General features: G+C 44.4%; 1 protein-coding gene across 6 annotated transcripts in view; it reads right to left on the bottom strand.

Moving 5' to 3' along the window:
- Positions 1-9,734: 9,734 nt before the first annotated feature.
- Positions 9,735-23,343, bottom strand: part of SLC37A1 (solute carrier family 37 member 1) — a 35,715-nt gene continuing 22,106 nt past the window's right edge. For all 6 annotated transcript variants that reach the window (XM_053935782.1, XM_053935785.1, XM_053935781.1 and 3 more), the window contains 10 exons: positions 22,220-22,339; positions 20,548-20,638; positions 19,566-19,628; positions 18,641-18,726; positions 17,961-18,009; positions 17,081-17,154; positions 15,913-15,991; positions 14,822-14,919; positions 12,958-13,010; positions 9,735-12,306 (listed from right to left, as the gene is read on the bottom strand). In XM_053935782.1, the coding sequence (XP_053791757.1) occupies positions 12,291-12,306; positions 12,958-13,010; positions 14,822-14,919; positions 15,913-15,991; positions 17,081-17,154; positions 17,961-18,009; positions 18,641-18,726; positions 19,566-19,628; positions 20,548-20,638; positions 22,220-22,339 (729 nt within the window). In that variant the 3' untranslated portion in view covers positions 9,735-12,290. The remainder of the gene's footprint in view (positions 12,307-12,957; positions 13,011-14,821; positions 14,920-15,912; positions 15,992-17,080; positions 17,155-17,960; positions 18,010-18,640; positions 18,727-19,565; positions 19,629-20,547; positions 20,639-22,219; positions 22,340-23,343) is intronic.

The following is a 23,343-nucleotide window of genomic DNA, read 5'->3' as shown; positions in this document are numbered from 1 at the left end:
TGAAAAGCTGAGCACTCAGAAATTACAACAAAAGCCTGATGTGATCGAAGAAGGCTCAGTTCAAACCCATGCCTGAAAGGAGAGGACAGATAACATTCATCAAAGAGAGTGTGCAGCTCCAGCAGATCACTGCCTTGAGCTGGTTTAACCTTCCAGAGTCTCCTCATTTCAGTACACACTGGGCAATGTGGGGCAAAAATTATTGGGAAGCATTATCCTAGCTCATCAAATCCTTCAAATCCAAGCAGTACAGTGCCAGAGAATGATTTTCCATCATTTGCCTTAGAGGGATGTTTTGCCCAGCTCAGGGCAGTACCAGGCTCTTGTGCCCCTGACCACATCAAGTGTTGCACAGCTCTGCTTTGCCTCCCCATGGTTGTTTACTGAGGCCATCACTCTTCCCTCTGTACACTCCAGCCCTGGAATGTGCCTTTTGGAGAGCTGCAGGGTCAAGCCTTGGGCCCAGGGATCTGGCAGTGCCCCAGCCAGGTGTCACTTACCCCGGGGGTGCTCCCAAGGAGTGAAAAAGGCACTTCTGTCTCCAGCCCTGGCGTCAGCTCCGTGTGGGGGGTGCAGAGGCAGCTTTATTAGGGCTTCCAAGGAGTAACCAGAGATGTTCAGATCCCACATTGCCCTGGGACTCGCTGCTGTCGAGGCACAGCCTGGCCAGGCTGGCTTTGCACGGGCTGAGATCTCCCCCTGCTGCAAACCCTGCTCAGAGGGCGAGGGAGAAGCCGTAAGGATGAAAAGGGGCTGCTCAAGTCACTCTCCATGCAGGCCTGGGGTGGGGTGGCACAATTCCTGTCTCCTCCCGTCTGTATCTTTCTCTAGCCCAGAGGTCACTGTGCTGACACAACCCCCAGCCTCTCTCAAACCTGGTTTTCTTGCTGCAGTCGAGAAATTCAGTGCCCCTTGCAACCCACTGTGTGCACATCCAGACCTGGGGACTGCACAGCAGGGATCTTCCGAGGGATTGAAATGGGGGGAAAAGAGCCAGAAAATGTAAAAATTCCAGTGAAAGATTTTGTACTTTGAAAAAGGTTTGCCTAGAATTAAAAACAGATAATAGTATTTCTGTGAAATCAGCTTTTTTCCTTACCAGTTCCATATCTAAGCCTTCAAGTGCTTTCTTTGCCCATTAATCCCTTCTGCTGCAGGTCCCTTGCGTGTGTCTGTCTGTCTCCATGCCCCCACAGGGCCCTGATCTGCTGCTTTACCTCTCCATGCTCCAGCTTGCCAAAATTCCAGATTGCTCCCACAGCTCCTCTTCTCCCTACTTCACTCCCTCTTCTCTCTCTCTTTTCACCCTCTTTGGTGTTTTGCCATTTTTGCTTCTCGGTGTTTTTTTTTTTTTTTTTTCCCACAGACCTGAAGTCATGCAGGCTTTCTGCAGGAATTAACTTTCTGATTTATGCTGTTAACAGCCAAATGATGGCTGTGGCAGTGGGAGCTCCTCCATGCAGAGCACCACTGCCCTTTGCAGCCCAGCTCTCACTCCTCTCCATAAACCCACGGAAAGAACATGGCATGCTGCACATGGAGATTTTACCTCACTTCTTTGCACATTTCTTTTGCACTCTGCCAGATTTCCATAGGCCCAGTCCTGGAAGTGATCATATTGAACGTTAATTAGAGAATGACTGATTATTAATATTGGGACCTTTATAGGATTTGTCCACACAGGCCCTGAACATCCTGAAAGTGGTGTTTGGCCTCTCCCCAGTCAGCAGCACAGCTCTCCACCTCACTCCTGGCTCCAGCCCCGTTTTTGGGTCCTGTTGCTCACCCCAGCCCCATCCTCAGTCCACGCAGTACAGCCACACTCGCCGTCATCCTGGTTTCCATGGCAAACCCCCAGGAACGTGGGCTGGAAGGGAGCTGTGACATCTGACGTGGCTGGTCTGGGGCATGGGGTGCAGCAGCAGAGCTCTGTGGGCGGGAGATGTGGGATTACTCACCCAGGAACCAGCTTTGCTCTTCAATCCAGCAGCGTTGGCCACCCCGGTGATAATACTGCCTTCATTCTCTTTACAGCTGTAGGGAAAATCCTGGTGCCTACCAGTAATTCCTGCTGTGTCTCAACGCTCAGAGACACTTAACAGAGTCAAATCTTGTGGAAGTGAGAACAGCCATCCCTCACAAATATCCGTGTGTGCAGTGCTGGCTTGGAGAAGAGCAGACTCAAGCCATGGGCAATCCTTCCATTTTATAAAGCACTTGTCCAACACAACATCTGGCATTTCTTGGCTTTTCTCTTTTGTCTATTGAGGGGGAAAAAAAAACCCTTTTCTCCTGCTCTATGTGAGCAGTTTTTTCAATGATCTGTTTTCTACAACACTTGCAATACCTGGTAGGTGCCAGGCTGGTTTCCTGAAGGTCTCCCAGTGGTGCAGACCCACTGCCTTTCCCTGCTGGGTGTGGAAGGAGCTCACTCTCCACAAGCATTTCCTTTCACTACAGCAGAGGCACCAGGTCCTTGGCCCAGCCCACCCTCCATCCTGATTCCACTTTCCATCACCTCCAGGAGCCAAAGGACCCCAGGAACCTCCATGCCCCGTTCCATGCTGTGCCTGCAGAGAGCCCTGGCTGCCCTCCTTTCCATTGCAACCTCTCTGCTTGGTTTTCAGCCTCCCTTCCCTCTCTGCTTTCCATTTCCTACCTCTGTTTCCCACTGCCATCTCCTCAATCCAGCTGTCTGTACCTAGGCTTTCATTTAAAGTAGGAGAGAGCCAAGAATCCTGTCCCAGGCACCTCTGCAGGACGTGGAGCTCGCAGGGCAAAGCACACACACACACACACAGGGGCCCCAGCTGGCTGCTAATGACCCTGCTGCATCCCTGGAGGAGAGCTGCTGGGAAAGCCCAGCTCTCAGAGCTGTGTTTTCATAAGGTTGTGGGAGAAATTGAGAGACCCAACTGGAACTTTCAAGAGCTGATGAGAAAAATATAAATGAAATTAAGTGTGCCTGGAGTCACCCAGTAGATCATTTAGAGGGATGATGGCCAAGAAGTGGAAAAATCAATTCCTTCCACTGGGCAAGGTTGGCTCAAGCTCTTGGCAGCAAAGTCTGAGCAGGGGCTGCAGTCCATGATCCCAGACTGGAGGGAAGGGATAGATGGCTCGACTTGAAGAAAGCTGCCTGGCATTTTACGTGGTGCAGGAGAGTGAAGTTACTTCAGATGCCTGTTTTGGGAGGCTGCCATGTGAGCAGCTCGGAGCTGTGCAGTGACTCACTGTAAATCAGCTCCTCCATCTCCCTGACAAGCAGATCTCAGACATCCTAAAGTCTTGGCAACCCAAAGATTAACCCAAAGGCTGAGGGGTGCTGATCCTGGTGCCAGCCTGATGCAATCTCTTCACAGAGGTGGGAACAGGGGGTGTCTGGGCCAGAGACCTGGCATGGGCAGAGCACGAGGTGATCATTGCTGCGTGCCTGACTCATCCCTGGGAGCCTCCTTGTCTGCTGATCACCCCCTCCAACATCAGCACAGCAGCAGGAATGTCTGCAAAGGGTTTCACTGCTTTTCAGTGGGTGGGAGATTGTCCCTCAGCTGCATCACTTCAGAGCCAGTCATGTGGAATTCCTGGAGGGTCAAGCAGACTTTGCACAATTCTTTGCAGTACATTAAGAATTAGACTTTCCATGTTAATATTTTCAATAGACCAGTCTTCATAAATAGCTAGATAATCTCTCAGACATGTGACATTTTTTTCTGTGAGGTAGGCATTTTCTCATTTTCGTTCTGTTTGTGCAGGGCTGTTTCCATTAACGGGCAGAAGAACATTTTCTCAATAGAAGAGATGAAAGAGTCTCTCAGCTTTCAGGGAGGGAGGCCAAAAAACCGTCACGGAATCCATGTGAAAAAGATGACAAAAGCCTCCAGTAGCACTGAAACTGTCTGATCTGCTCTGCCAGAACATTTGAAGCCAACATGAAATGGGGATGTTTTTAACTAAGTTCTCAAAATTATGAATACTTGAGTGTCGCTTTTCCTGGGAGCCACACAATTCTCCAGAGCATTCCTACCATCTCCAAAAATCACAGGTCATGACCAAAGGAACTCAAAAGTTTGGATGACAAATCATTACTAGTCTGCCTTCAAATAACACACTTGTGGCTCTTCTTTTTGGTTGTCTTCTCTTCACTGAACCTGACTGTTCATCCATGTCAGGTACATAAAATTCCCTCTAGAACTTTGAGAGCCAGAAACTCTCGCTGAGGGAAATTGAACTGAGATTTTCATGCAATAAGACAATCCAATTTCCTGAGGAAACAGTAAACATCATGGATTAATGGTGTGGTCAGGAGAGAGGGCAGCACTGAAGTAATGCAGAAAATGAAAGGGAAGTAGCTTCTGGGGGGAGGGAGTGCCTCATACAGAACTTGAATTCTATTTTATTTTTGGATTACTTTTCGCTCCGCTTTCTCCAGCCTCCATTTGACTGGACACAGCCCAGATTTTCACCCCAGTGCTGGGTTTCAGCCCATGCCTCCCCTTCCCTCATGCACCCTCCTTTTCTTAGAGGTGGCCCCAGGCAAACCTTTTAGTGAGAAGCTTCTTTCAGAGGGGCTTTGTTAGAGGCTGGACCCTCTCCAGTCACAACACAGCTGAAGCCATGACTCCTTCCTGGTCCTTCATCATCTTCTTTCTCCTTTTCCTTCATCTTTGAATGGATTTGACTGGATTCACACAAATTAATTTTCTTTTCCCCTAAATCCTATCCTTTCACCTTCAGCTGCTTTCCCACAACCTGGACACTGGATGTGAAGGCTTTCCTCTGCTTGGACCTTAGCCCCTGCCTAGAAGATTCCATTAGGCAGGAAGGAGATTTTCAGACAAGAAACTGAGATCAGGAACAAGAAACTGAGATCAAGGAACTGAGATCAAGGACGTACAGAAATAAACACACAGAAATAAAGTGAAAACCCAGGAGCCCTCTACTAAAAGGGGCACAGTGTTGTGCCCAGCTCTTTTCTCCAACCCCACACCTTTTTCCTGCACTTTTGCTCATTTGTTTTCCACTGCTGCTGTTTCATCATCACCATCATCTCCTCTGGGCAGTGCTCTGCTCCCCACTCTCTGCCTGGCTGTCTTCACCTGCCAGGGAGGAAGGGGCTCCACGCTCTTCCCCTGCCCCACTTCATCCAAGGGGTGCAATCTCCCTTCAGTTTGCCATCCAGCCCTTGTGCCAGCAGAACCACCAGCTCTCTGCCTCCCTCTGCCCAAGGAATTGTGCCCAGGGGCAGCAGCAAAGCCCCAGAGCCAGAATCAATCACTCAGCAGCCAAGAAGGATTCCTGCAGAGGAACCCAAGCCCTGCTTCCTTTGGAGTGTGTGCCTGATGCTGGCGCTAGGGAGAAAGCCAAAGGCAACACACCACTTTGTTTCTCTTACTAAAATGCTGCTTTTGGTCTGTTTTATTTCTCCACACTGCTCTTCCCTCCCCCCACCCGAGCACAGCACATTCCCAGGGTGAGTGGCTGAGGCTGGGGTTGTGTTTGGAGAAGAGGAGCTGCTGTTCAGTGGAGTGTGCTGGTCTGTGAGCACAGCCATGGCTGGGAGAGTCTCTGCAAAGCTTGAAGGCATAACCTGCACCATGAACAGGCTTCCTTCCCCCTCAAACAGACACACACACACTGAGCCTGGTGGTGGCTCCATGAATTAAATATTGCCAGCGTGTTACACGATCGCCTTGCAACAAACATCGCCATTAGCATTGCTGAATATTAATTTTAGGAATTCCTACTGAGTCCTCTGCAAGGATACACAAACCTCCAACGAGATCAAGATATCCCAGCACTACCCAAGAGGAGCCCCACACTCTCCTCATGTCTTTGGGATCCAGTTTCTCCCCAGTGCTGCCTCTGCTGCTCCCTGGGTGCATCCACTCCGTGATCCCTTGGGAGCCTGCTGGCTTCAGAAACCAGCTCTGCCTCTCCCTCCAAAGCTGAGGAGGTTTAAACTCGATCAAATCCTGCCGGGACACAAAACCCATCACTCAGGATCATTTTCTGAAAGCATCTCACCCTTAGCATCCCAGTCCAGCCGCCAGCACAAGCAGGAGCTGCTGCAAGGCAGCTCAGATATCTGCACAGGCAGAGCCCAGCAAAGGCTGCTCCAAAACAACCCAGGATTTGACTCTGGGTGAATCAAACTGTAATTCACAAAGTAATTGCTTGGGAAAACTTGCTTGAAAACAGACTCACGCCACAGAATACTAAACTTGCATGGAAGGCACCCAGCACTACATCCTTTTTTTTTTTTTTTTCCCCTCAAAAATAAGACCAGCAAGGCAGTTTTTCATGGGGTTGTTTTTTGCTGCTGTTCCAAGCAGAACCCATTTAAGTGGACAATTCCAATTGTGCTTGAAAAACAGAGACAGCAAAAACAATGCAGAAGGCAGCTCCTGATGTTTACATCAGGTGCATGAGGTGAATGTACCAGAGCTGCTAATCATACCTTTTGACTGCTTTTATGGGTCTGGGGAGCCTGAAAAAACCCTGTGTATGGGAACCAGTCTGCATTTTGGAATAACATTTCCCTTTTGATGACACAGAGGAATGACATTTAGATGCTGCTTTGACAGATGCATTATTTCATTAGAGGATTTCAAGCAGGCAAACAGGAGAGCTTTGTTTTCCCTGTTACTGTAAGGCTTACATCATCTGCAACCTTGCTACCAGGAGGTCTCATCTCAAATGACAGTGAAAATTGTTCTGAGAAATGAATGTGTTAGTTCTGCTTCAGATGTTCACAGGATTTCATCCATTCCAGCTCCATTTCTAGGTGCTTTGCTGCTGATGGATTTCACCCTTCTCAGAAGATTATTTCCTGACACCTGGGGTAAGTTTAGAGCTTCATGCTATGCCTGACAGAGATTGGTATAGGAATTTAATCTATCTAATTTAGGACAGGTATCTGTCCTAAACCAAACATCCTTGGGCTTCTCTGCCTGCACCCCAGATTTGTCAGTCACCCTGGCTCTGCCTTCTTGGGCTGGGGACATCTATTTTGAGAACTGCCACTGTGAAAATCAGAGCAAGGAAACCCAAAGGTTTCTATTTTTCTCTGCTTTCAGCAACTGCGCAGATTTACAGGCAGACACACAAACCAGCTGTGAGAGTGGATCTCCCTTGGTGCCAGGCAAGTGTGCAGAATTTGGAAGAAAGGGTATGCTTTTGAGATTTTTTTTTTACCTCTTTTGTTCTTTTTTACCACATTGTCTTTCTTTCAAGTAATTGAAAAGCTGCAGCTAGAGGGAGAGGGGGAGCAAGATTTATAAAGACTTTTAACAGCAATGGGTAAATTGAATCCCATTGTCACCTCTTGGTATAAAACTAAACCTGCAGATTCTGCCACAGAAGGACACAACATTCAGCTGCTTCTAATCAGATGATTTGAGCAATTTAAGAATAAAATTCAGAACCTGCTGTACTTACTAAGCTGAAGCCTCATGTGGCCTGTGGTGAAATCGGGTGACTCAGCCTCAAATATAATACTCTGTCCTGGCAGCAGAAATAACAGCAGCGTGGTTGGTGGAAGATTCAGAGGGAACTCACCCCTTCCAAAGGTTTTGCCTGTGTCATTCAGCTGTGAGGGGCTGCCCATACCAACCACCCTTCACATCACAGGGAGGAGAAGGGGAGAACTCAGACATTATTGATGACTTTGTTTCAACATACGAACTCAGGCTGCTGCTTCAGTTCTGGCCCCAAGGCTGGAAGCAGCTGCTGGTTTTGAATAACCCATGAAATTCAGACCACCTGTTCAGGGTTTAGGTACCAGATAAACTGAGAATAACCCCAGCCTTGTAACAGCATTCCAAAGTTCATTCCTACATGGCAGCACTTGTGAAGTTGGTTTAGTGTCCTCTGCTGAAACAAACAACTGGACCAAAGGGAATATTGTGGAAATGTGGGTATTTGTCAGCTGCTTTGTAAGAGAAGGAGGGAGAGAAACCCTACTCCAGTATCATCATGAGGTGAAGAAAACATCCTTAAAATCCTCAACATTAAGTACAGCATCAAGAGACTTGGCACACATTTTTGTAGCTGATCTCCTGATGCAGGAGTTGAACAGGATCCTGAAATATGCTGAAGAAAGTTTGGCTCTTGTATTCCCAGTTTACAGAGCAGTCAGTGTTTCACTGCAGCCAAAGGGGAACTGGTAGATAAAGGAATTGCAGAGGGAAAAAAAAAACAAAAAAAAAAACCAAAAAAAACCCACCCCAAGCATCAACTAATTATCTCCTTATTCCAAACTGGAAAATAACCAAAAGAAGGGAGACAAAGGAGGAAACAACTAACACTTTATAACAACCTAGTTTATTAACCTCTTGGGCAGTGAGACATAACCCAGCACTTAAGGTCACTGGACATGAGGCTGAGTTACACCAGCAGTTAGACCCTCCCCTTCCCTCTCCCAGCCATAAGGATGACAGCCACATTTTTAACTCAGCATGGCAGCAAATGCAGTTCAAGGTCCCCAGAGCAGCAGACACAACCCCCAGGAGTGTCTGTAGTCCCTGCAGGCTGTGACAGCAGGGCAGGACATGTCCCCACCAGCCCCTGGCTGGCTCAGCAGAGAGCAAAACAAAACCCAGCCAGCCTCGCTCCAAGGTGAAAAGGGCGTAGGTCAGCAATCAGAACATCCTGTCAAAGGCTGGGACAAACCATGACACAATCTAATCTAACATTTACATAATACACAGGCCATAAATTTAGTTCAGACCAGAGAAGGCCACCATTGCCAATCCTGGGCCATGTCATTTGATGGAAGTGTGATCAGTCTTCCCCAGATTAATTCTGTACGAAATCCATTGGCATCCAACAGCTCTAAACACCCTCTGATTTAATTTACACCATCTTGCACCTGCCTAATCCTGAGCAGCACAAACCACCCCAGGCATCAGTTGCTGCAGAAACCTTCCAGCAGCAACCAAAGAACCCGAGCCTAAACACGAGTTCAGCCAGAGTCTGAGGCAGCACAGCATTGGCACAGCACATGTGGAGGATTCCCACTGTTATTCTAAGGATGTTATGCCAGAAGCACATGCAAAAATCTCCTCAAAGGAATGGCAGAATCCCTTCTGGAATTTTCCTTACTAGCAAAACACTAGGATTAAGTCTTGGTGGACGGAGTGGGTTTGTAGAACTTAGAGGCAAAAGGAGTCTCAAAGCAAATTATGAACACAACACTGCTGTCCCTGCTACTTCTTTACCTTCTTCCCACCCTGTAAACCCTTCCTACACACAGAGACAAACCCCCCATGCAGTGTGTCCAGCGACAGCCAGGGCTCTGATGAAGATTTTCACAAGGGAAGCTCCTGCTCCCCATCAGGCAGAACAGAAACTGGGATTTGAGTCTCCCTTCTTTCATAAGGCACCCCAGCTATCATTTGCCTTTTCCTAGGAGGCACCTCGGGCACATTTGGATCAGAATTTCTGTAACCAGAAGTTGTTTTCCTTTCCAATCAGTTTTTCCCCAGTGCATCTGTGGTTTGGACATTGTATGTCAGGCAGAGGCACAGAAAACTCCCCAAGCATTTTAACAGAATCAAGACAATAAATGCTGGAGAGAAAGGATGAAGCTTTTCCATTTCAATTCCATAAACACTGAAAAGCAAGCAAAGCAGACAATAAAGAAAATCACCTTAAAAGTCATCTGTCTGTCCTTCCAGCCAATAAATGGAGCATTTCTTCATGGAGATGGTAAAAGATAAAGTACTCAACACTTCTCTGTTTAGAACAGAATCTATTTTTATTCAACACAGGAGGGTGAATGGATAAAATTCACAATAATCAGCATTTAAAAAACCCCAACAAACCAACCCTGCAGTCACATTTAAATTTGGCTGTACCTACTGGTCACTCACATTTTTACATGCAAAATTTTGTCAGTCTTGCTCATTTCCAGATGTAACAGCTGATACTAACAAAACACAGTTTATTCACTATCTGGGGGACCTTTAGGGTTTTCTAAAATAGAAAAACAAATATTTTTGTCCAACAAATTTGTAGCTTGGAGGAACTGAAATGTAATCTGTCATTACCCCAAAAATGAGTCACTGCAGTGCAAAAGCTATTCAAATAAATAAATAAATAACAGCAGCAGCAGCCCCAACAAGTAAAACCCAAAACACACTTAAACATCTTCAGAAACACAACCAAAAGCTTTTTAACATCAGACTTCAGCCCACAGGGCACAGCTTCTCAAAATCTGAGCACAGCAGAGCTTGAACTGTTTCAGTAAAGTAGTATAAAGCTCTACACATATTTTTGGGGAAGGGACTGGGATCCCCAGCTGAAGTGGTCCTCCATCCATCTCTCCCTCCCCACACAGGCACTGAAGTTGTGCCAGGACAGCTGTTTTGGGGTTGCAATGTTATTTTTGCCCCATCAGAGGCTGTTTCAGCAGTGCCCCAGGTTCAGCCTGGAGGACAGAGGAGCAGTTTGACATTCCAGGAGCAGTTTCCCACTCCAGGAGGATGGAAATCCTTTCAAGTAACATTGCTGCACAATTCTGCCACATTTAACCACAACCCAAGCACAGCACAGATTTTTGAGTTCAGCTGTTGAGAATCTCCCCTGGTTTACTCAAAATGTGTGAGGTCAACCTTCCACCCAGGTAAGGGCAAGCACAGGACCCTCCTAGAGCTCCCTGCAAGGACCTGGCACCTTCCCTAAGTCCCTGTGGGGTCATCCCTGCACCTCTGCTCAGCAAAGCAGCTAAAAATGAGCCCATTCTGACCCTGCTCAGGTCAAGCATGAAGCACGTGCTGGATCAAACCAGTGAAGCAACTCAAAGACTGAGGAGGTCCAAAACAGCCCTGGAAATGAAGTGTTAGCAGCAGCTGATGGGACATTCCTGAATATTTTGCAGGGCTTTTAAAGTGTTTTGCTAATCAAGTGCAAAGACTCTTGCACTGTCTCACAAAACTTAAGAGCATAGAGCAAGACAAAGGCCTAGAGCTTTAATAAATACAGTTAAGGACAACACACAGTTTAAATTACCTAACCTTTGTGATCTAAGTATAAACACCCCATACAAAAAAAGATTTCTTTTCACTTTGTAGAGCTTAAAAAAAAAATAAAATCACAGAAACATTCTGTTTGCAAAGCAGACAGCTGTACAAAGAAATGATATGTTCTGAAGATATTAAACCATCTATTTTCTGGATAGCACTAGGTACTCAAATGTTCTCTTCCAAACTACCACCCACACAGGTAATTTTTCTTCGATATTCTGGCTCCAAATCTGAAACCCAGAGCCACTTGAGAGAGATTTCTGGATAAGAAGGCTCAGATCTGACAATGACTTCCACGTGCACACACCAGCACTGGAACCCAACAGTTTGGTGCCCCTGTGCACCAAAGCAGCTCCCCCTGCTCAGTCCTGTGGTGCTGAACACAGGACAGCTCACAGCTCTCTGCCACCCCAAAGAAACCCCTCTCATGTCAGCCCAGCCTGGCAGAGCAGCACAATTCCATGATGTTTGCACAACCAATTTACAATGCCCTGAAAAATCATTAGAGCCCTCACTGGAAATTCTGACTCATAAACTGCTTTTTGTTGCTTAGGACTCTTTTTTCTTTTTTTTTTTTTGCATAATCCTAATGGAGGACTAGCATTCATCCAGAGGATCTGTAAAAACTGCTAACTGCAGTACACAGCAAGAGTAAATTCTTTTTTATAACCTACCAAAAGGCTGGCTGCTGTCCTTGGGAAGTAGCACTAAAGCTAAAAACTAATAATACAGCCAGGTGATTATTGTCTGAGCAGCTTCAAATCCTAATAGCAGCACATCTTAACAACCAGCTGATATTGTCCTCTATAAAGTGATGCTCTCAGTGTACACAAGATGACATAAGAGACACATTGCTCACTAACCCTGGGACAGTCACTCACAGGCTGTTACAATTTCAACTTCCTCCTGCTCTAGCTTTGCCTTGATTGTTGGCAAATACACAGTTCATGGTTTCAATTAAAAACATCCTATCAAAAGAAATAAAAAAGGCACTTGGTATTCCTCTTTGGCTCAGTTGAGGCGTGCTGCTGAAAACCTTCCCCAAGTCCCCATCTCTTCTCTGATGAACAGTGGCCATCCTGAGGTACTTAATCATGTGCAAAAATCAGAGCTTCAGGGATCTACCGTGTCTCACACTGCTCCCAGGAAAGCTGCAAGGCTCTTCACACACACAGACTCTTTAAGTACAAAATAAGGTGTCCCATGGAGTTTTCAGGGAGCAGCTCCATCCACTGGCACACTCCTCATCCCAGCTCTGGTAGCTCAGTGCTCTTTGAACCTGGGGGAGAAAAGCAACCAGGCAGGAAAGGCTGAGGTGTGGGGCAGAGCAGACACCAAAAGGCAGGATGATCCAGCCTCTGCTGTGCATTTTTCTATTCTCTCCATTTTACTTCTCCAAAATTCTACAATCAAGGGGCTCAATTTAGATTTTGTGTACGGATTCAGTGGATTTTTTTTTTTCCTCAATTCAAAATACCATAAATTCAGAGTCACCCTTTTCATTAAGAACAACTTTTGGAAAAAGTTACATTTTAAACTATTATTAAATACAGAGCAGGCAATTCCCCACCTGCACAATGAAACCATGGAGGATTAAATATTTGGGAAAAAAAAATCCCACAAACAAGAGACTGTGACAGAGGTGTGTTTTCAGATATTTTTTTAAAAGAAGATATTCTAAAGGAAAATCTCCATGGTTTGAAAACATCAAACTGAGGTTACTCTTTTGAAGCAGAATTAAACCAGACAGAAATGGATCTACACAAACCTTAACATGTCCAGTCTACGTTTAGGTATTATGGGAAAAAAGGCTGGAATTGATCTTGGAGGTCTTTTCCACCCTTAATGATCATTTGTGGCTATATATGGAAGGCTTAGAAATGTGTTTTCAAGGTGTTATTAAAGAGCAGCAGCCATAGAAAACACTTACAGGGTGTGATCTGCATGACACTGAAGTTCCTTCTGGATAAGACGGAGTAAGAGCTGCAAAAACAATCACAAAATCTCCTTTAGTATCATCCAGGTAAACAAGAAGCAGAATTATTCATTGTTATTTGAAGACTTTCTCATTTGAAACATTACCCTGTAATGCTGAACTTGTTTAAAAAAAAAAAATTAAGATTTACAGATACTCAGTAATGTTTGGTAGAGGAGCTTTCACAATAAGCAGGCAAGAGGAAAATAATTTCCTTTTTGCATCTGAGAGATCAATTTCTTCATAAAAACCACAACGGTTTTCTGTTTTTACTTTACCAACAAATGTGTAAAGAAACCAGCAGAGGGACCCCGAGGCTTCAAGAACAAGTGTCAAAAAGAAATTTTGGAGCATGGAAGTATTTTAGCTGCTATTTGCAAAAACAACTGTGTGTGAAAAGCTTTAATCCCACAATTAGTCAAGGTGAGCACAGACAGTCACATCTGCTTGTCTGTGCAGCATCAGGGATTTCAAGTGCACTTTAAAAGGGTTATTGAGATAGCAGCAGGAAAGTGATTTTACAAATACAATTTGATGGTTCTCACGTACATTAAAGACACAATTGGAGCTTTCAGGGTTCCCTCACCATTTCGGGTTATGTTGTCCTCAGAATCTCACAATTATATATATAAGTTTGTTCACTGCTGTAAGTATGAATGTTTTGAGAAGTTAAACATTTTCAGAGGCACAGAAGCAGCCAAGAATGACAGAACTGAATGCCACATAAGAGGATAAAGCCCCCTCCAGGTATCCTTGGAGAAATATCATTTGAACCCAGGTATCCATATGCTGCACTGCAACAACCAGGAAAAGCAGAACAGTTATGCAAAAGAGGATTTACTGCAACTGCAGAGTCAAACCTCTCAAAACCAGAGCTTTGCAAAGGTATTTTAAATGATTCCTCAAAGAAATGTGGCTTTTTAAAATTTCAATCAATAACTGTAAGAGAAAAACAATGAGAACTTTATCTAGGAAAAATATGACAACCTCCCAAGCTTCACTCTTCAGCATGAAATACCAAATATTGAAAGAAGCTGCTCACTACCAGTGGCAACACACTTCAGCTATAAACTTATCTAATTTATTTCATTTCCAGACAATTACTCCTAAACATGAAAAAATTACTTTTAAAGTTGGTGTTTAAATTGAATTTAGAAAAAAAAAAAAAAGCCTCAGTTGTAACTCAAAGGCTTTCTGATTTTCTAGTGTCAGGAAGGGAATGGTCTGACACTCTCAGCTCCTCTGCAGGAGCCCAGAGCTCAGTGCTTAGGACCAAGCCACCACCTGTGTGCTCTTCTTTCCCCAAACATCTGCTCCTGGTTACTGTCAAAAGCCAGGATTGCTACTTCTTCATCTAACTCAGTACAGCTGTTTCAGGGCCCATCTGGAAAATGCAATGTATTAACTTCCAACAGCTTCATTATCAGGGTGATTTTGGTGATACAGCAATGTAGGAAAACATTTTTTATGGCTTTGATAAACTGGCTTTAAAAAGTGATCCTTCTGTGAGTGGAGTCTGAGGCAATTTCTAGGTCTAAATGTGAAGGTTTACTTGCAATTATGCCTGCTCTAAGCTGCTCAGCCAGCAATCAACAGCTGGGTATTTGCTCAGGAATTGAAGTTCATCAGAACTGATCTGCACATTTGATTAAAATTAGATGAGAATATCAAAACAAGCACATTTGTTGTTAGACTGAAAATCTCCTACACCACTGGAAGTCCAACACAACACAGAATATTGAAATGGCAAAAGGACAATTTGCATTTTGGGATAGTTTAGCACAGAGGAAACACACATCATCTAAATTTTTAGACTTACTAGCAAGGCACATGCATCTGCCACCATGAGCATGTAAAACACGTTGTTCCAACCAGAAGGGGAAATAAGGCCAGCCAGGAGAGGCCCCAAAGCTGCACCTAAAACATAATATTGGCATTATATTTCGGTATTTTATATTGCATACTGTCAGAACTGTGCAATGTAAGATTCACTGTACTGAAATGGAGTTACTCTGAATCAGAGTATCCATTTTTCCACTTAGTTAACTCAGGATTACCTGATGGATTAAAAAGTCCCAGTAAGTGCAAAACATTACTGGTACAGATGGGAAGCTGGAAGACTCAGATGTGTGATAAACATCTGCCTTTGGCTCAACAAAATGCTCATCCTATATTAAGCTGAATTTTACTCCATTTTCCCTTCTACATGGAGGGCATAAATAAAATATCCCTGACCCCAGGACAGCCCAGTGCCATCTCCTCTTGCTGTCTGTGCCCAGAATCAACTGGTGCCTAGAGAGGCTACCTGGAACAGAGGCTGGACAGTGTTAAAGGAATAAAGCAGGGATTTATTAAAAAGGCATTAAAAGGATACACCTTGGGCAGTACAAGACCCTGGCCAAAAAGCTACACCCAAGATGGTCACAAGTTTTCACACTTTTATAGAAGTTTTGGTCCATTTCCACATTGGAGTTAATTGTCCAATTGCAGCTTCAGGTTATGCAGCAGTCCCATCCTCCCAGATTGCTCTCCTCAATTTGCTGCTGTTTACAGCTTTTTGGGCCTGAAGCTGTAACGGTGTCCTTGGTTCTGGGCTGGAAAAGGATTGTTCTGTCTGACTAAACTGTGAGGAGAACTTGTTAACACTTTATATGAAGTTCAGAGTTCTATACTAATGCAGTACAGAATCTGGAAAATATGAAAACTAAAACTTTTAGCATCACAGTGATTCCCCCCCATCCTTCCTCCCACCCTCAGGGGTGGGACCACTGGAGGTTTCAGGTGACGTTTGTGCTATTCCCCATTTCCAAAACTGTTCTGAGTCCTGGCAAAATGAGACCTAAGAGCCTATTTTTTTGCAAAATGCTTTGTTTTAACCTGTTAGAGCTGGGGCAGGTGGCCTTGGCTTACCCACAGATCCCGTGCCGTCGATGATCGCCGTCACTGTGGACAAGGCCCTGGCGTTCCCTTTCAGGCTTTTATGGGTACCCTGGAGGGACAGAGATGGCTGAGACCCAGCCTGAGCTGAGCTCTGAAAGAGCCCTGACAGCACCATCCGTCTGCCAGCACCATCCCTCTGATAACACCATCCCTCTGCCAGCACCATCCTTCTGCCAGCACCATCCCTCTGCCAGCACCATCCCTCTGATAACACCATCCCTCTGCCAGCACCATCCTTCTGCCAGCACCATCCCTCTGCCAGCACCATCCCTCTGCCAGCACCATCCCTCTGACAGCACCATCCCTCTGACAGCACCATCCCTCTGACAGCACCATCCCTCTGATAACACCATCCCTCTGCCACCTCCCCACATGGGATCTGTGCTGGGGAGATGCCTCAAGCACCTTGCAGTGCCAAGGCCAAGGATGAAATGGGCATTGCCTGGTGGTCACCTTGGTCTTGCCAACACCTCCAGGCCAAGGACAGGGCTCCAGAGGATGTTTGGAGATTTCTACCCTGCTTCTTGTCCTGTATTTAAAACATTCCTGCATTTAAGACAGTAAGAGGACTTTTGCCTCTTGCTTGGTGCCCTAAAGAACCAACACATTACAAAACAAAGTTCCCAAGTCTCCCTCCTGAGCAATGCTGATTTTTCACATGGCATTTGTGACTTGGCTGACCCGATCCTGCTGGAAGTGCTGGCAGCTTAAGTACCTGGACTTTTTATTTTCACATACCTTTACTTGTGCTAAGGTCTGTGCCAGATATAATTTTCTGATGGGAATTAAATCACCAGCTCATGTCTCACACAGGTACAGCTCCTCCCATCATTTAAAAATGCAAAATATAAAAGGGGACAAGGCACTTGTACAGAGGCTTCCTCTGCATGCAACCTTCAGATTCAATCTGGGCTGTCACCCAGTCTTGTGAGTGGTCAAGAATAATTTAGAAGCCTCTCACAAGCATGAGAGGCTGAAAACACAAATTCTAAAACAAATCTCAGTGGCCGAGTTCAGCACTGCTTTTTTCCTGCTCCTTACTCCTCTGCTCTGGGGCAATGCAGCCCCTTCCCTGGTGACTGCAGAAGTCAAAGGGCTCTCTCTGGAGGCCAAATGTCACAGGGAAAGCCAAACTCACCAAGTCAGCAGAGACAGCAGTGGTGATCAGGGCGTAAGGGCCATTCACCAGGGCACCACTGATAAGCAGCATCACTGTTCCAAGTTAAAATAAAAAAAGGAAAATGTGAGTTGCATGAGAAACTGTTCATCATAACAACAGGAGACATCACAGCCCATGACTCCCAAGTGGTTTAATCCTTCCTTGGCTCCCCTGACCCAATACAGAATTGGGAAAGGAAGAAAACCAACATCCATTCCTCTCTTTTCGATGCTCACTCCGTGATGTGAATTCTCAAACATACCAGAAGATGGGGCTGAGACAAAAAGCACTTCCCAGGGTCTTTACTGATCCTGGGAGGTCACAGAAAGGGGAACATTTGACCAAACTGACCATGAGGGCAGGGGTTGCTCACAAGATACACCCACAAGTCCCTTCTCTCCTTGTACAGCAGCAGGGGACCCTAAAAGTGAAGGAGGCCTTCAGGCACTGCCAGCACTCCTGTTTCCATTTCTGGTTTGAGGTCACACACAGAAAGCCACAGGTGAATTCTGCCTATTCAAGTAAAGTTAATGCTGCTGTCAGAAGTGCTACAGGCAATATTTGAGCATCTCTGACATTTGGCACAAGGGATATAAAAAAGCCTGTGCTGACACAACGAGCTCCAGCAAGACTAATGATATTAACTGGATCTGCTCTTTGCCACTCTTTACTCATCTCCTACCTTTCCACTTCAACCTGTAAAAAGCCTGAAAGACCAGATTTAAAGAATTTGATTCCATACTTCCTCCTCTAAGGAAAAGATAAAATAGAAAAACAAAGGAAAAAAAAGGAAAGAGCATCAAAGGTCATAAATGCAAAGTTCATGGAAAGCTAGGCAAAATAATTTAAAAATACTCACCTACAGTAGCCTCAAGGCCCATTTTACTGACTGCAGAGAACATGTATAGCTGTAAAGAGAATAAATAAGCACTGAGAATGCCAACATATGGACTAATCCTGGTTCCCCATTTGCCCCATGTTAAGTACAAGATATCTTAGCTGCTATTACATGAAAGTTCCAGGTTTTACTAAACCCTTTCAGGCCACAGTAGAATGACTGTTTGATTGGACAAAGAAGGGAGGTAAGGGGAAGGATCCCATTCCTCTATGTCCTTCCAGAAGGGCTGTGTTATGAGACCACTCAATTTTAAACTCTCCAACTGCAGCTTCAACACAGCACAGAATACAACTCATGAAAAAAATCAAATAAAAATGTCTCTCTCATGTCCATCTGCTGGTCTTCCAACAGTTACTTCTCAGAAATTTTAGCCTTTGAGCAGCTAAAATTCTGGCTAACAACTGAACATCAACTTTCAAAAGAGAGTAAAACTTTCTATATATTCTGTAACAAAAAAAACACATTAGACTTGTTTATTAAACAAGCTTGTTAGCTTGTTTAGCCCCAATCTCTGTACTTGCTCAACTTTTCATGCCAGTTTTTAATCTGGCCTGGACTCTGTACATGCAGGCTGGGAGATGCTGCCTGCACAAGTGTCCAGGGAATGGTGTCACAGCTGTGGGAGAGGGGCAGGCTCTTACTGTGGGAGCTGCAAGCAGCAACATCATCCCGCAGGTTGATGCCCTCTTCTCCAGCCTGTCTGAAATCAGACCTGCCAAGATCCCACCTGAAAGAACACACAGGTGTGAGGAAAACATTCAGTGTGTGCTTTGCACAAAACACACACTGCATTTAATTTAATGCAACAGAACCCAATGGATTTTAGTGCATAGTTACACAATTCACACAGCAACATCCTCATGAACCCAACCAGTTTTGACCTGAAGACAACAGAAGCAGACACTTGTTCCTCCTCATTATTTATTCCAAATATCCAAGGCAAAAAGCCTTTTAACCAGGTGCCACATGGCCCTATTGCTGGAGCTCTGTTCTCTTAATTCCTCACATTCAATAAAAAACTTGGTTCTCTGCCGATGTGCCACTGCAACCAGGGAAATGAATTAAACTGTCTGCACTGGCATGAAATTTTATTCAGTGGTCACCTTGAAAATTAGAAAGGAATAGCCTAGTCCTTATTATTATGAACTCCCAATTTTATCACACACAGTTATATAAGGCATCAAGAAAAAAACAAACCAAAACACCTGTGGCCATTAACCTTTGTGCCCAGGAAACCCACACCCCTGAACAAACAGAGACAGTTCTCTTAAGTTGGACTGACAAAAGGAAGTATTTTGATGAGCAGTGACCAAGATTCATGGGCCAGAGCTGATGGAGATAAAAGATTCCATAAATTGTCTATTCTGATCTGTACTGGACAACAGCAGTGGCTGTGAAAGTATTTTACTAGATTTTCACATTTCAGCACAACTCTGAGTTCAGTACCTTTACTGCTACCCTTCTTCAGTAGAAATAATGAATATGAACTCTAAAATATGTAAGCTGTGTACACCAGAGCCTTTCCTGAGCTGGTGTGATCAGGAGTGAAATAACATTAAAACTTACCAAAGATCCCACCCACATCAAACAGTGTAGAAAGGTCCCCAGCTCTTTTGGCATCAAGATGCTCTGGTGGGAGAAGCAAGACATTTGTCTCATTTCTGGATTATAAAACATGGAAATCTCAGCAGTCTTGTAATGCCAGGGCAAAGGCATCTTACAGCAGAATTCTTTATTCAGATAATCCACAATAAGGTGACGTTGTGTAAAAGAAATAAGAACAAAAAGTAGGTATTCAGCAATACAGACTTTTGAATGCAATTACTCTCACTGGAAGAGACATTTCACCACTTTTATAATCACAGAACGGTCTGGGTTGGAAGGGATCTTCAAAGGTCATCCAGTCCAACCCCTCTGCCATGAGCAGGGACATCTTCAATGAGATCAGGCTGCTCAGAGCTCCATCCAGCCTGAGCCTGAACACTCCCAGGGATGGGGCATCCACAGGTTCTATGGGCAGCCTGTCCTGTTGTAGCATTTCACCACCCTCATTGCAAAAGATTTCCTTTTTATATCTAATCTAAATCTACCCTCTTTTAGTCTAAAATCATTACCCCTTCTATCACAACAGACTTTGCTAAAAAGTTGGTCCATCTTGCACTCTAAAAGTATAAAAAAAATCAAAAACATCAGTACTGAACAGATAAAGAAACTCATTTACATTATTTTGTATATGTTTTAATAGGACACTTCAATCTTGAAAAAATATTGTTAGAAAGTAAAACTTTTTGATTTGTTTGCAAGAGCCAAAGAGACATCATTTATGCCTGGAATTACTGAAGATAAGCCAGAGACTTCTGTTTGTTTTGAAAATGCCCTCTCATAACACTGGATTCATAAACCTGCTTGGTGACTTACAACTCCCCTGCTACTGCAGCAGAGAAAGCCTCTTTCAGAAGCAGTAATGTTTATTTTCTTATTTATTCCAAGCTCATATTTGCAGAGACTGTGCAGCCATAATTCTGTACCCCCTTCCTGTAATACTCACCTACATTTGTGATGTAGAGGGGAAGCCAGAAGAGGAAAGTGTAGCTCACCAGCTTTGCAAACAGGAGACAAAGGGAGAACTCCACAACTCCCTGAGAGAACAATGAAAACAGAGTTAGTATCTTAGAGCTATTTGTTTTCACAGACCATTATGAAAATGGTTTCAAGGAAGCATTTAGGCTTTTCTTTTTCTCTCATGAATTTCCAGGAAGCATTCTTCCCCTAAGAGCACAAAGCTTGCACTCTGAGCAGACTGTGGTATTTTGCTTACATGCTTCCTTTCAATTGTACTGAACTGCCTGAAGAGAGAACACTAAAATGGTACTGAATAACCTAAGCAGAGGACACAGAAATGAATGTGAAGGATTTTACACTGTTTGGGAACACCTACATCACTTATTTCCCTTAAATAAAGTTGTTATACAGCATTATAGCAGGTTTGGAGTGTGTTCCAGAGAAACTGGCATCTTGTTGTGCTCTTTATCTCCTTCCTTCAGATGGATTCAGGATTCTTCCCTTATTGTCAGCTCCATAAAAAGCCAATAAACCAGTCTGATACAGTTCAGATCAGAACGTGTTAAGAGCACATCACAGACTGAGCAATGACCTATTTAAAGCTCCAACTTGCTCCATCCTCTTTCCTGGTGAGCACATAAAAGTGCATTTACTGCACAGAGCTGCAACTAAACTGCCAAATTAACCCATCTTCATTCCCTTCACCATCTGATAACTTCTTGCTTGAAACCAGGTTTCTTAAATCCCTGGTATGGAGGGCTGCAGGTCCCCTGAGGAACAGCACACACACTCCACATGCAGCTGTGACCCTGCCCAACAACAGGCAGGATAAATCCCACAGGGTTTCAGAGATCCCAGGTGGCAGCAGCAGCAATTTTTCACCCAGTACTTCCACTTTGCCGCAGGAAAAACAGTAGAGGACCAGACTGAACACGATGAGAAGATGCAGGAATACAGTGGTTGGGTGCAGGAATTTTTTTTATTCTACACATGGTCCAAATCAATCTGCAAATAATCCTACTTCTGCATTCAGGCTTCAGGTTAAGAGGACAATCAAAAATGACAGGTTCTGACCTTGAGGAAGCCTTTCCTTTACCAGCAGTCCAAATGTTTGGGCTGCCTGAAACTTCTCAGACAAGAGATTTTAAGACTAAAGTTTTTTAAAACAATGCTGAAGAATGTAAGAAGGGGAGCCATAGAAGGAAGTTCTGACACACAGAAGTGCTTATGGACTCAGTTTGCTATTCCACCCTTAACAACTACATGTCATTAGGTTCAGTCAACTTTTAGAACAGACTTTAGGACAGAATAAACTATTTCAGTCAGAAGGGACATACAGCAACCACCCTATCCCACTGCCAGACCCCTTCAGGGCTGACACAAGTTGAAGCATGCTGATCAAGTCATTATCCAAATGCCTCTTGAACGTTATCAGACAGAGATCAGCAGCTCTCCCTCCACCTTCCCTCCTCAGGAGGCTGCAGGGAGCAGTGAGGTCCCCTCTCAGCCTCCTTTCCTCCAAATGAATCAAGCCCAAAGTCCCCTGCATAATTTTGTGATGCAAAGTTAACATCCACTACTGCTGCACCTAGAACTTCATGGAAATATGAATTCTGAGGCAAAACTTCATTCTGAAGAGGAGCAGCACAGGCACTCACAGGAATCTTCAGGGCCCCAAGGAAGCTGATGGCTGATGTCCCATGCCTGCCTTCCCCAGTGGAGCTCAGTGACACGCTGCAGTTCTCACTGTCTGTGAGTAAATGCTGCAGCTCTGGATCCTGCAACGTCCCCCAGCAACAGAAAAGAGAGAGAAGAGAAGAAAGAAAGTACATATCAAGAAATCAAACAACTCCAAAATAAATTTCAAAAACAAATACCTAATTTGTCACAGAAAGTTACAGCTTTTAAAAATGTCTTGGTGTGGACAGCCAGAGTATACAGAGAGAACAGAGACTATATTCAGAATATCAAGTGGTATCTGTCTTTATGGCACACAGTCCATAATAGAACCAAGTTTCTGTTCTATTGAACAACAATTTCAAGTTGCAAAACCCCCACAATATTAAGAGTACACTCAATGGAATAAAACAGTTTCCAATCTTCCCTCACCCCACCACATAAATGTGGTCTAATTAAAGCCGAGTCCTACAACATTGTGTACAAGAAATTTCTACAAGGATACATTTCCGTATAAAATCATGTATTATCTTCTTTCTGTACAAATACTAAGCCAGTTTTTCAGGCTCTCTAACATCATCTTACTGACTTATCTAAGTACAGGCCATCTTTCCATGTGAATTTTGGACAGTGAGTGCTTTATGTTAAGCAATCACTTATTTTTTTTTCAAATCTGTTCCATTTGAGCATTGCAATCCCCAGATTAAAAAAAGCCTGGAGTTCACCAGCATTGCCTAAGTTGTGAATTCTGAGTTCTTTTCTAGTACTAGGAAGGATTTTATTCCAAGAACTCCACTGGCTGCTAAGAATACTTGTGGAGCAAGCTACCACTGCACAAGAACAAGCCATCCCAGTGTAGCCAGGAGGGTTTATGTTATTTTTAATCCTCTACCAGACTGAAGTGAACTCTCAGAATAGAACTGGAACTTTACATCTTACAGCTGTAAACAGAAAAAAAAAAAATCAGGTATAAATAGACCTCAGCACTTCTTTTCCAGCTTGGAAAAAGGATGGGATGCAGCTATCCTCCCTTTCAGCTGCTTGCTGAGAGGCTTTACCAAGCTGTGCACTTCCCCTATTTATGTATCCTACACACTGTCTTCCT

The sequence above is a fragment of the Vidua chalybeata genome, chromosome 2 (genome assembly GCF_026979565.1).
Source record: "Vidua chalybeata isolate OUT-0048 chromosome 2, bVidCha1 merged haplotype, whole genome shotgun sequence".
Classification (NCBI taxonomy): Eukaryota; Metazoa; Chordata; class Aves; order Passeriformes; family Viduidae; genus Vidua; species Vidua chalybeata.
Note: the sequence above shows the minus strand (reverse complement) of the source record. Positions and strands in the feature narration are given on the sequence as shown.